At 38.7% G+C, this 14,397-nt stretch overlaps 1 protein-coding gene across 1 annotated transcript in view; it reads left to right on the plus strand.

Moving 5' to 3' along the window:
- TMTC1 (transmembrane O-mannosyltransferase targeting cadherins 1) overlaps positions 1 to 14,397 on the plus strand; it is a 269,262-nt gene that overhangs the window by 169,101 nt on the left and 85,764 nt on the right. Inside the window, exon 9 of the mRNA XM_077870576.1 lies at positions 2,943 to 3,064. Within this exon, the coding sequence (XP_077726702.1) occupies positions 2,943 to 3,064 (122 nt within the window). The remainder of the gene's footprint in view (positions 1 to 2,942; positions 3,065 to 14,397) is intronic.

Consider the following 14,397-nt stretch of genomic DNA (forward strand, 5'->3'; position numbering starts at 1 on the left):
TAATTGGAGAATAAAGAATTTGTCTTGAATATTATTTTTCTCAAGACAAAATAAAATAATAAAACTTCATTGAGTTTGGGTGCTGTGCCACTGTCTTCAGTTAAATTGGAAGAAAAGCTCATTGTAGGACCCGCCCCTCTGCGGGTGACCTGCCTTCCCATCCCAACCACAACCAAATTTGCCTCCTAAGCATCCATTCATTTTTTTCAGACTCAAATCATCACCTCCACCAGGATGTCCTCCTTAACTTCTCCCCTTCTTGCATCCAGTTTTCTCTCTTGCCTGGTACATTTATTCACTTACCTATTCAACAAATATTTCTCTCTCTCTTTTTTTAAGATTTTATTTATTTATTTGTGAGAGACACAGAGAGAGAGGCAGAGACATAGGCAGAGGGAGAAGCAGGCTAGGTTCCCTGTGGGGAACCCAGTGTGGGACTCGATCCCAGGACCCCAGGAACATGACCTGAGCCAAAGGCAGACGCTCAACCACTGAGCCACCCAGGTGCCCTCAACAAATATTTCTGAGCATCCATTAAGTGCCAGGCACTGAGCTAAGCACAGATCATGCACCAGGGAACCCAGCCAACCAGTTCCCTGCCCTCATGGCTTATATAGTCTCCTGGGGAAGACAGCCATTTTATAAAGACCATAAACACACAGATAAGTGTGTAATTACAAGTGGGATGATGGCCATGAAGGAGATAAAGATGCTCTTGGAGCCTGAAGAACCTGGTGGAAGAACAAGAAAGACATGGTGTTGTGAATTCTCAGTTTGCACGTCAGTCTTCTGGAGGAGGCATGAGGCTCCTTGAGTCCTGCCCTCATCTCCCTGTCCCCAGCAGTGGTGAGCTTCATGGGGGTCCTGCCCCCTACAGGGTTGGGTGAGGGAGAAGGGGCAGGCATGGAGTAGGGTGTCTGCAGGTCCCCTGACACCTGCCTCCTCCCAACCCAGGGGATTCTGCTGAGTGAAGGAGAGAAACATATGCCCACCAGAGTGAGGAAGGTAGCCTTTGCTCAGGCAAGACTGTGAGATTGGGGGTGTGGAAGTGATGCCTCCTTCAGATCCCCACTGGGGACCATTCTCTCATAACATTGATGAGGGCCAGAGAGGTGGCTCACTGGATGAAACACTATTTAGGGACATGGATAAAGGCTTGGTTGGAATTCTGTTTATACTCTTTTTTTCTTAATTCTATATGATTAATAAACAGAGCATATTGAATTCCCTTTAGAAAGGTCTATGGGATAATATGTGAATTCTTTTGTAAAAGGCATTTCACTTTTGATAGGCTTAAAAGAAGTATTCAACTATAGCTAAAAAATAAAAGTGCATCTACAAAAATAGAATACTAACCCCATACCCAGTAATAGACTGAGAGTCCATGAGGAACACTGGACAAGACACTCATTCTCTGGGATTCATTTTCAATTCTAGCATTGAATCCTTGCTCTTGGTTCACAGGATTCTTATGAAGGTGTTTATTTTTTTTTTAATTATGTAAACTTTAAGTTCTTGAGATGAAATGTACTTTGTAAATTCAAAGTATAATCTCAAAATTATATTGCAGCTTTTAAATATAATGAACTTGCTACTTTTCTCACCTGTTTTTTTCCCCCCTCAATTTTAGTGGGTCAGAGAAATATAACATCATCCTATTGCATCCATTTCAGTTGAAGGCTTGTTATGAAAGCTTTTTTTTTCCTTCCATCTTTTAATTCTAAAGAGTATGGTTCCTTTTGGGAAAAAAATGAAGTCATAACTTATAGAACCATTAATTATTTAAGGAAAATTGTCCAAATCCCATCTATTCATATGGAATTGCTCTCTGAAATTTTATTACTCTATATGTTATAGTCAGCAAAACAAAGATCTTAATAAAATCCAGGTGACAAATTTCTCAAGATGTTAAAAATCTTTTACTTTGTCCACTTAAAGCATTAGTAGTTTGTTTTAGGAAGTTTGTTTATATTTTTAAAACTCTTTTATTTAGTTGTTTACAGTTATTAAAAGTAATACACTTTTAAATGTTTGTGAGAAATATCTTTAACTGTAATATGCAGTTCTATTTGATTTTCCTAAATTTTTTTAAAGGGAAAAAAATCACGTCATCCATATGTTGAGGTTTTAAATAGGCCTGTCTTCAGATGTGTTCATATAGACAGTAATGGAAACACAAACTAGTTTTTATAGTGTCCATTATAACAAATTAGTAATAAATATTTTTTCTGTTAATTAGAAGTGACAGAGAAATCTTGACAAAGTAATATCTACAATAAATATATAATATTAGAGAAAGGTGTTTTTGTCAATTTAATGAATTATTTTAATGACTTTTGGTGCCAAAAAATTTCATGGAACAAATACTGGCTTAATTTGCACTAAAAATTTCTCAGCTTTAATGATCTCTTTCATTGGTTCCCTGAATTTTACCATTTGCATTTAATTTCCTTTATGCCAGGCTTTATGCTAAGCTCCTGGTGAGCTTTGTGTGTAGGTTGGTTGTGGGGTTTTGGTTGTTTGTTTTCTTGTTTTTTTGTTTTTTTTCTTTTGAATGCATCTATTTCAGAGAGGACAATAATGTTCCACGAAGCCTTAGTGAGCTTGGTCCTATCAAGCTGCTTTGCTCTCTGGAAGCCAGTTGCCTGGGGGGACAGAGATTCTGAAAGGGACCAGAACCAAGAAACGGTGGCTGTAGGGCCGGCCCAGAACGAGGAGTAATGGTCACTGATCCTGCACAATTGTCAGAGGTTTCTGGGTGGCAGACGTGGGACACGCCTGAGGTCTTTCTCTGATGAATTCAGCTCACTGAGCAAAGGGTTTACGTTGGTCTGATCTATTCATTCCGTCAATGAGAACTTGAGAATGAAAGAGATGGTTAAATGCCGACTGCAGTGAAATTTTTTAAAACTTAATTTGTCCTTCACTATTGTGTGTTTCAGAGACTGGAGCACAAGGAAGTGTTAGTGGGCTTGTTGTTCCTGGTTTTCCCGTTCATTCCAGCCAGCAATCTCTTCTTCAGGGTGGGTTTTGTGGTGGCCGAGAGAGTCCTTTACATGCCTAGGTAATTATTGCTCGTGATTTCCTCTTTCCGAGACCTGCCCTCCCGCACCAACATTGATAGCTCCGGAGGGACGGTCCTTTGCGTGTGTCACAATCAGGCCCTTGTGGCGCTCAGGCGTTTATTAGCTTTAACAACAGCCGCAGAGCAGCTGGGGAGAGTTCAAGCTCACACGTGTTCGCGCTCATTTCCACTGGTTTAAATGTATTCGAGATTTTACCCCAATCTCTTACCCCAATAACTATGTTTTGTTAAACATTATGGTAGTAGTTTTCTAGAAATATTTGATTTGCATAAAATTATTAATTATGTTAAGTAGCCACAATTGTAATTGAATTCTCTCTTCTTTCTTTCTGTCTCTTTCTTTGTCCTTTTAATTTAAAAATAGGTACAATCTCAAGAAAATTTGTCCTTGAGGAAAAAAATGGTTAAAAATTATAAAAGCTATTCAGCCATACGTGACTACATAATGCCACTTATCTCTGAATATTTGAATTGTGCTGAAGCTTGTCTTTTCTCTTGTCTTATTCAGATGTCAGTGTCTCAAGGCCACATTTTTCAGGAGCCTGGAAATGTCCCCTAAGTGGTTCTGCTATTTATCCATTGTGTAACCTTGAGCAAGATATGAAGCTTTTTTGAATTCAAGCTTTCACATTTTTAAAATAGGGATTTTAGTAAACTTACTAAAATTAAGTAGTATCATAAATGCTATGTATAAGAATGAACTTTTCTAAAGGGCAGTATCCTAAACCAAAATATTATAAGGAAATCATTGTTTTTATTTACTGATATTGAGTTAGGAATTTTTTTTTTATTTTTTTATTTTTTTTAAGGTATTTATTTATTTATTTATGATAGTCACAGAGAGAGAGAGAGAGAGAGGCAGAGACACAGGCAGAGGGAGAAGCAGGCTCCATGCACCGGGAGCCCGATGTGGGATTCGATCCCGGGTCTCCAGGATCGCGCCCTGGGCCAAAGGCAGGCGCCAAACCGCTGCGCCATCCAGGGATCCCTGAGTTAGGAATTTTATTTTATTTTTTGAATTTTATTTTATTTTTGTTTCAAATTTTTTATTTAAATTCTAGTTAGTTAACATATAGTGTAATATTGGCCTCAAAAGTAGAATTCAGTGATTCATAACTTACATATAACACCCAGTGGTCATCACAAGTGTCCTCCTTAATGCCCATCACCCATTTAACCCATCCCCCCACCCACCACCCCTCCAGCAGCCCTCAGTTTGTTCTCTGTCTTTAAGAGTCTCTTATGGTTTGCTTCCCTCTCTTTTTTGGCGTTTCGCTATGTTCATCTCTTTAGTTTCCTAAATTTCACCTAGAGTGAAATCATATGGTATTTGTCTTTCTCTGACTGACCTATTTTGCTTAGCATAATAAACTAGCTCCATACATGTCATTGCAAATGGCAAGTTTTCATTCTTTTTGATGGCTGAGTAATGTTCCATTGTGTGTGTGTGTGTGTGTGTGTGTGTATGTGTACACACATACCACATGTTCTTTATCCATTCATCAGTCAGTGGACATTTGGGCTGCTTCCATAGTGTGGCTATTGTTGATAATACTGCTGTAAACATCAGGGTGCATGTGCCCCTTTGAATCTGTATTTTTGTATCCTTTGGGTAGGAATTTTAATTAGCTTTAAATTTTATTTTAAAATTAATTTAAATATCAATAAGTTTTCATTTTATTAATAGACATTGAGTTAGAAATTTAAAGATATATATGATTAGAAATTAATTTTATAACCTTTATCACCAAACCAAGTACCTAACAGTTTTTCCAAGGCTTTGCAGCTTCTTGTTTTGACTTGTTGGTTAAGAAGAGAGGGCAGTCCTTAGTTTTCTTTATGTGTCTTCAGCACCATTTGGGAAGGAGGTTATTTCTTGATCAATACTATTTGTTAAGGACAAAAATACAACACAAACTCTTTATATTCTGTATTGTTAATAGAATAACAGGCTTGTGAGGCCTTGCCAATAATAGGGAATATGAAGGGCAAAGGAGATGTCAGCGGGTGGTCTAGATATGTTTTTGCTTTGACCACCTGCAGGTGGCTTCAGTCAGCTCTTCTCTGTAGTGCTGATGATTCCAAGTGGACTCTGTTCATTCTTCACTTAACAAGTATTCACAGAGCACACTGCATGCTGTACTAGAATATGAGGCTACAAAAATAAGTGAATCTCAGTGTCTGCCCCCAAAGAGTTTAACTGCTGATAAACATTAGTTAATTGCATCAAAACTTCTGTTGAACCTCGATTATATATCAGTCACCATGCTAAGCATATTATATTTATTTTATCAGCTGACTCACTCTGTTTATGTAGTCATTCATAGCTCCCCCCTTGAAGTCAGGGCCTGTATTTGAATTCTGCCTTAAGTACGAGTGGATGCCTCAAAGCTTCACTTCCCTTGTCTATAGAAAATGATGATAACAGCACCCAACTCAATGACCCATTGTGAGCATTAAATGAGAGGTTCATTTAAAAAACTTAGAAAGTGTTTTTGCATTGTACGTGGTCAATAAATAATGTGTGTTATTGTTTGATGTCAGCTCCCTAGGGAGCTGATGCCATTACCGTGTTTTACAAAAATATAACACCTGCATGCTAAAAACTTAATGAACTTGACCAAGGTGGGCAGAGCTGGAATGCAGATCTTTGTCTACTGACAGACTTCTCACTTTCCAGACTATATTGCTTCTCTGATTGGTAACATCTCAGTATTCTTTGTACGTGAAAGGAAAGAGAAATTCAGTACATAGTACTGTACTTTCAATTCAACTCCATTTGGTGACCAGGACGTGTACTTCTAAATCCTGTGATATAAACTCTCAGGACGCTAGGATTCTGGGGGTCAAATTGCAGGTGTGGCAAACTTCTCTAATCCAGAGACAGGGGAACAATTTCTGAGTAAGTCAAGGGCTAGAATTTTAAACAAGAGGTTAAAATGTCATTTTCCTGGAAGAGCCTCTTATGTAAACATTATTAAGCCCATAATATTGTCATCATCCATATGTGGGGTATCTTAGTTAAAATAAGGGGTTCATCTCTCAAAAGTAGGTGTATTCCCCTAAACCTGCAGAATCATCCCAGCTCTGTCTCTCCATGGGTTCCCATTCCTTACACAGACCTTCCTCTGACTTTTTTTTTAAAGATTTATTTTATTTGAGAGAGAGAGAGAGAGCGAGAGCAAGCAAGGGGAGGGATGAGGGGAAAGAGAAAATCCCAAGCAGATTCCGTGCCAAGCATGGAGTGCGACATGGGGCTGGATCTAGAGCCCCGGGATCATGACCTGAGCCAAAATGAAGATGCTGCTCAACTAGTGGAGCCACCCAAGGGTCCCAACCTTTCTCTGACTTTATTTCTTTGCTCTAACATAGAAAAAGTAGTGTCCCTGCCCTTTTCCCCACTAGTAATAAGCTTATTTGGATTAAAATGAAGTTCTGAATATGAAAAAAACCCTCAATATTTCCAAGAGCAAGTGCCTGCTTCTTAGAACCAACTCAGATTTTGCTATATTTTGCAAACTTGGTACAGAGTTATCCATAATCAGGGTCAGAAAGCTGGTCTTCATTAAAAAGATGACTATCTTTTTCTTTTCTCCCCACATGCTTTCATATGTCTATTGCAGTGTTGACATTCATTCTTCATTTTCTGAGGGTTTCAGCAGCTCTTTGCCCAACTATACACTATTCTCTACTGAAGTGGGGCAGCTGGTCACTGCTGGTTACAATCCTTTCCAGAGAAAGTCCCCCAGTTTCATATAAAACTCTCAATATTTATAAACTAACTGCAATGAAGTCATTAGAGCTGCTGAAAGCTTCCTGGGGACCACAGAGAAGTTTGCATATGCTGTAGGCATCCCTGGGAAAGTGTGAGAATCCTGAATGTTGCCTTTTGCGTTTATTAAACTTCGACATTGACTTTGCCAATTGTGAAAAACATTTCCCAAGCCTTGTTATATATACAGGAATCTTCTCTGCATGACTCTCCTTAGTTTTTGACCTTGACAAGAAAGAGTCATTTTCCACAGCATTAAGACCCAGGTGCTTTGGGGAAAACAAAATGTACCTGGTGTCCTCAGTGGAAGTTTAATAATACCCATCATCATCTTTATGCAGACTTCTGTGTTGTTTCAAAAACTTTAGCAAGTGATAGGACAATGAAATAGAAAGCTGAACTGGTAATTCTTCTGAGGAAGTTGAACTTTCTACTCGTTAAATGTTTGTTTCAAGTTATATGGAGCCAAATCCTGGCCTTAGATTTCCATCCATGAACACCACAGAAGTCATGTCTATCCTCACTGAAGCCTGGGTGACTTCCATCAGTCCCAGGGGCTAATTTGGCTATTTTACAAGAAAAGCCCTGGAATGAGTCAGACCAAGTGCTCTTTTATCTCTGCCTTTATGCCTAACAATGAACAAGCCACTCAAATCTCCTGGCTTCTGTTCTCCCTCTATCCTAACTTAGATAAGACCCAAAATATCACCTTCCTCTTACTTGCACTTTGAAATCTGTGGATAAAAGAGACAGAAATAGGCTATCTATTTATCATTGCATGGCTTTAGGGTCAGAGTTTCACCACCAAAAGAAATTGGAATAATCTTTTCTTCTGGTGATAAATGCCTATTTTGTGGATTTCCTTTTTGAACAGGCAGGAGAGTTTGGGGCTTAAATCATTTTTTTCTTTCTTTCGTTCTTTCTTTTTTTGCCAGAAATTTTGATCTCTTATTCTTATCTCCAGAGAGGCATATAATTTTATGGCTACTTTTTTTTGTATTTTATAAAAACCACATTAGAATGCTTCAAAGGACTAAAATTTCTTTGAATCAATGAAGCAGAAAAAGTTGTTGAGAGCTCTCAAATGAAGTCATAGGATGTGATCAGATATCCATTTACATGCCAAATTAAGGGTGATTTATTCACTTCAGCGTCAAAGAGCAAATTCCTAAGCTACTTTAAGAAAACATGAATGAGGAGAGAGAGAGAGAGAAGCCGGATAGGAATAAATGAAGGCAGAAACAATATTGGATAGCATCGATCAAGAATAATTGAGACCTCAGAAGGAGAAGTTAGATACTATGTGATGGAGAGAAGAAAGAAATATAAAAAATTCCACTACTCTTACAAAGATGCTATTTGTATTGTATTATCCCTAAAACTTACAGACAGACACATCAGACATGGAGAAGGAAAAATGATGACCTCTATTCATTTTTGATTTTGAGAAATACCTTCAACTCAGACCTATCAATTTGAGATAAAATTTTTAGTTTTACATGGGTTGCTATGGAAGCAATACTGCAGTATTTATTTTTCAAAATGCAAAATGAGAAATGCTACCTCAGAAGTTACACTGCTTCCATTATCTGATATTGGGAACCCCTCCTGATGAGCTATCTATGTGTAGACTCCTTTAGATTTGCTGTAGGAGACTAATAATTATTTGAGAGTAAATCAAAATTTTGTCAAATATTAAAATCAGAGCAGTCATTCAGTATCAACACAAGCTTACTTTAGTAAATCCAGTAGGAAGAAGACTGAACTGGGAATCAGCACAGCCCCATCTGTCCCCTACTACCTAGCAGCCTTGGGGAATCATTTTCCTACTAGTAAAACCAGAAGGTTGGTTGGCCTTGCTCAGTGGTTCCCAAGTGTTGCCTAGATCTCCATGACAGAGTTTTCTCTGACTTAAGGGGGTGAGGAGAGAGAGAAAAGACAGTTTTTCATAAAGTTTTATCTATGCATTTATTTTTAAATTATGAAATTATGCCTTTCTTATATTTTTGGTCTTAAAATATCCTTCCTCCTTTGACAAGATGATAACATCCCTCTTCCCCCACCCAAGTCCACTTTCTTGGGGATTTTACTCGTTTGGGGAACCTAAAACCCAGTGACCATTGTGTCACATGATCTTTAAGGTCCCTTTCAGCTTCAAAAGTTCAACTGTTCTGTGATTCAGAATAACCTTGGGGGGAAGCATGAATTTTTTTTTTTTCTCCTTAAGATTTTAAACAAAGATTTTTGTCATGCATTGGAATGTGATCACTTGTGTCTGCTTTGTTTCAACAGGATGGTCCCAGTAGGGAAAGGAAGATGGGTCCCCTGGGCAGAGGGGCAAGGAAGGCAGTACATTTGCCACAGAGACAGGCTCTCTGAGGGGCATTGGGGTGGACACCAGGAGGTGGTCAGGAAGCATCTGTGTGGGATTTCTACTGTGAGATAACAGGGTGTCCTCATAAGAAGCAGGAACAGCTGATGCTTAGAAGTTCATGGGGAAAGCAGCAAGAAGGAATGTATGATGTATGTTGAGAGGAAACGGGGCCCCGGCAGCAAGAGCAATGCCAGACCTCCCTTAAGGAGCAGTTGTAAAGACAACTTAATGAGAGAGGTTGTAGTCCATGAGAACAGGTCAAAAGGTTGCATCTCCACAGGAAGTTATGGAGAGAGACTCATTAATTCTGCTGAAGCTTAGTATCTAGACAAGGGCTCAAAGCACAGGTAAAATTGCCCCCAAGGTGGTTGATACTGAGTAGAGAAGGTTGGGTCCCTCTAAGGCCATGGCTGGCAGCAATAGGACAAGATTGAACCATATCAGAGGGCAAAAGTAACTCAATTTTGAGAGGACAAAGTCCCAAAAATCTTTAAAAATCCAGGAACAAGGCAAAGTCACATATTCGCTTTTTAGTTTGATTTTTTTTGTTGTTTGAAATTCCCGTTGTATGATACGTTAGAGAGGTGGGAAAAGCAGCTTGGGCTTGGCAAAGAGCCACTAACTAAAAACCCAAGAAATAAACTGAGAGGCAGTTTCAGTTACAAGGTCAAGTGCACCAGGTCTCTGAGAATAGATGTGTGTGAGTGTGCATATGTGTTGGTAAATTACCCAAAGCCACTCAGTATTACTTAGTTTTAGCTCTGAATCCATTTTTTATGCATTTCTATCATGCCATCTTAAAGGGAGGTTCTCTTTTATCATAATGAGCACAACAAAAGGAAAAGGAGAAATGCAGTGCGATTTGCATGAGGGGGCAGCAAAGATCAGTGATGTCACCAAATGATCTGAAGAGGAAGAGTGAAGATCAGTGATACCACTGGAGGAGCAATTGTAGACTGCCGACAAATAGAACAGAACAGAGCCATGGTAAAAATGAAGTGAGCTGAGGGGAAAATGAAGTGAGCTTGGGTGCTTGTGGGCCAAAGATCAGTTAGCCAATCCATGGGGTGGCATGGGACCAGCGATGAGGATAGTCTCAACCAGTTACTTACTAAACTACAATCATGGCCTTAATATCACAGAATCCTATTAGTTATTAAAAAAACTAATGTTTATGTCTGTTAAGTCCTAAGTGATGAACAGCAAATGTATTGGAAACCACAATTTGAAAGTAGAAATTTGGAGACTATAATTTGGATTCAGATAGCCTAAATGGAAAAATATGTGTGAAAAATACCATAAGCCGTGCCCTAGGTAGCTGCGAGTCATTCTTTCAGTCCACCCTGTGCAAATGAGAAGATTGGAGGAATCAAAGTTGAAGAAAAGCAAAGCAACATAGATATGAGTCTCTCCTCCTTTCCCGGCCCTTCTCTTCCTCCACTGGTCCTGCAACCCTGCTTTAGTAGGCTAATGTTCTGGAACACCATACTGAAGGTTATGAAATTTGCCTCTGCAAACAGAAGAGAGCAACTAAAATGTAGATGTTGATACCCCATGTCCTGCATAGAGCTGGCTGTCTCAACACCTTATAAGTCAAGACTTATAAGTAAATCCATTTCTTTTGTCTTGGGTTCTGTGCAAGGAAATGGATCTCAAACCACTGACTTTTTCTTTTTTTTTTTTTATCTTTATTGAACTATAAATGACCTATTGTGTAAGTTTAAGGTGTACAATGTGTTGATTTGATACATTTATAAATATTGCCAAATGATTACCACTTAACCAGTGACTTCTTACACAAATTTTAGTAATCTTAAAATATCTTCTGTCTCTTGGAAATCTGGATTGTCCTGCTCCCGTGAAGTTCAGAACCACCATTTTGTATGTCTCTTTTTTCATAGTAGCCAACACGATGGATGCTTCAGAAAAGAGAATCGTAGATACTTAAAGAACACTGAACACATAACAAAGTAAATGCCTGTGCGGTCAGGTCTGTGTTAACACACACAGAATAGAGGGCGGGGGGCAGCGACAACTAGTAGATTGTCCATTATGTCTTTGGTTCAAAAGTGAAGATGCTGTATTATAATATAAGGTAGTGTATGGAAGAATAAATGACAGGATTCAGGTCCCAGAGATGGGCATGCTGTAGGAGGGTAGAGAGAGGGTAGTTTTTCTAACTTTTTAGGAGTTGCTTTAGAGTTCCTTGGGGAAGGTCTTTGGCTTTGGCCAAAGGCCTTTCAGGCCCAGATGGCAAATCTGGCTGTGATTTTTTTGTACCAGCCTGGGAGGGAAGGAAGCCGGGCCTGGAGTGAAGACTCCTGCAAGGGGAAACACCCGCTCCCCACAGATGGATAGTTCTCCTGGTGAAGAACTCTAATCATCTTCACCCCTTAGATTGATTCATTTGTAAGTTTACCCTTGTTTCCATGTTAGTTTATGATACTTCCAACCTCTTTGTTCAACCTTTGTCAACCATACTTGTTTTTGTTTTTTTTTTGAAGATTTTATTTATTTATTCATGAGAGACACAGAGTGAGAGAGAGAGGCAGAGACACAGGCAGAGGGAGAAGCAAGCTCCACGCAGGGAGCCCGACGTGGGACTTGATCCCGAGACTCTAGGATCATGCCTTGGACCAAAGGCAGGTGCCAGACCACTGAGCCACTCAGGGATCCCTTCAACCACACTTGTAAAATAGCTCCTGTCATAAGCTGATGCTGAAGTGCAAGTGAAAACATTACTCCATTTTTAAATAACCAGCCGGAACTTCCAAATAGTTAATAATTTATTTTATATCAAAGTTGAATACAAAAACTTCTTTTGTGCATTAATTCACCAAAATGATTATCGTTCACATTTTCTTCCCTTTCTTCTTTCTTCTTTTATTCACAAGGATAGAGTGGAGAAAGATTTGAAATAGGGTTAAGGGAAAATTTGCTTAAGTGCTTGTTGAATTCTAGAACTATGAATGCACATTAGCATACCTACATAGCTACCTATATTTCATAACAAGTGTATTTTCCTTCACTACATTGTTCTATCAAAGTGATGTGTGAGGGGCACCCGGATGGCTCAGTGGTTGAGTGTCTGCCTTTGGCTCAGGTTGTGATCCTGGGGTCTTGGGATCGAGTCCCACATCAGGCTCCCCACAGGAAGCCTGATTCTGCCACTACCTATGTCTCTGCCTCTCTCCCTGTGTCTCTTGTGAATAAATAAATAAATAAATAAAATCTTTAAAAAAAAAAAGTCATGTGTGAATCAGACCTTTCTGAAGTGAACAATATTGTAAAAGGGATTTTGTAGTTTTAAGGGAGTTTCTGTGAATGCTTATGAAAGACTTAATATTGTCCTGTAAATTACATAGTTTAGGTCAATCTGGACTTTAATAAATTGGATTTCTTGAGGTTTATTTACAGATCTAATCACTTATTTTAATGATATACACAGTACATTTTATTGATGTAATAGTATATGGCATACTAAACACACACATGAACACATAAACACTTCACCTGAAAACACTGATACCTTATATTCAGTTCACAGACTGTGTCCACATACATTATTTCATTTCCTCCAAACAATCAGCCTTTTAAAGTAGCTATGTTTTCAGCTATTCAAGGCAGGCAGTCTTAAACTCTTTTAAAATAAACAACCAAGGCTTCATGAGATTGAGTAAGTCTCATGTGGCCACGGAACTCCCAAGTGTCAGAAAAGAACCCAGCTTCTTTAACCCAGTTCCAGACTCTTTATTCTCCAAAGAATTCCTTTTTCCTCACCTTGAACTCCCAAACTTCCAAATTTGCAGGACACTTTTGTTCCCCTGCAGCTCATAGTATTTTAGTGGCCTCAGGAACATTTATAAGAGCCTGATAGAGACATCTGTTTCTACCTGGATATGTGCAGACTATACCATATCCTACCTCATATTCTATTCAGTAGAAAATGATTCCCTAATAATAACAATGTTATCATTTATTGTTTATTGTCTACCATTATGCACAGTGTAAAATTATTTCCTTTTACCTGTAAGAAAAATAATAACTAGAGAACTTAAATAATTTAAGATCAAACAAGAGTGTCAGAACTGAAAATGCAGTTTTTTCTGACTCCAGGGCTCTGCCTTATTTATCACAAGAGGTCTCATAAATATGGAGCTAGTAGATAGATGAACTACGAGGTTGAGAGGAAGCATCTCATCTTCAAGAGGTAAAGGAGAATCAGGTTCTCAGAAAGTGAAAGCAATGACATTATTATCACGTTGTTCCATAGATATGCTGCGGGAAGAATGGAAGAAATCTGTGTTGTGAAGAAGTAAATAGAAGCTCTTCATCCCTGCCCCAGAAGCCCGGCACCTCGGATGAGGAGCTGTGCAAGAGGGAAATGTATAAGAAATGGTTTTGGAGTCATTTTCTTGGAATATAAATAAACTCACATCCCAATACTGTCAACCTTCTGAGAAATTTTCGCACCCATCAAATATTTGAGAAAAAAGAACTAGGGGGGAGTCTTGGCTCACCAGAAGCTGGCAGCTTCCAGGCTAAATCCGATAAGTGGCCTCACCATTGGCTCCCTGCTGCTTCCCGGATACAGCATCAAACACCTGTTCTGGGCTCAGCATTCCAGGGCTTTATTGTTTAACCATCCATGAGAACAGAATAAGATCTCACTGTCATAATTTTCCAGGTGGGGATTCAACAGACCAGAATGAAGTTAACTAGGAATAGTTAACTTCATTTCAACGATCTAAAGCTGGGACTTTTTTTTCTTTAAGTAATAAAATCGTGAGATTGTGTCTGTCTTGTATCACTAATGTTATTTATAGATATTTTCAGTGGCTTGAGTTTAAGTTAAAAGGTAGAATTTCACTTCTACTTAATAGCAAAAAGATTCTCTTTTCTCCGTGTAATTAAACAAAAAGTGAAGCTATAGTAAGCATCGTAAAATGCTTAGCCCAGAAATAGGAAATTGTCATCTTTTCAAAATAGGAAGAAGTATTCTTTTATCACTTAAAGAGCTTCTGGGCAAGGTTCGTGAAAGTACATTTTTACTGTTCACAGAATGATTACTTCTCACAAAGTTCTCAAATAAATATTTTTCATTGTAATATGAAAGGACAAACATTGTTGACCTGCATTTCTTATTCAGTTTCCTTTAAATGTGCA

This window comes from Canis aureus, chromosome 25 (genome assembly GCF_053574225.1).
Source record: "Canis aureus isolate CA01 chromosome 25, VMU_Caureus_v.1.0, whole genome shotgun sequence".
Lineage (NCBI taxonomy): Eukaryota > Metazoa > Chordata > Mammalia > Carnivora > Canidae > Canis > Canis aureus.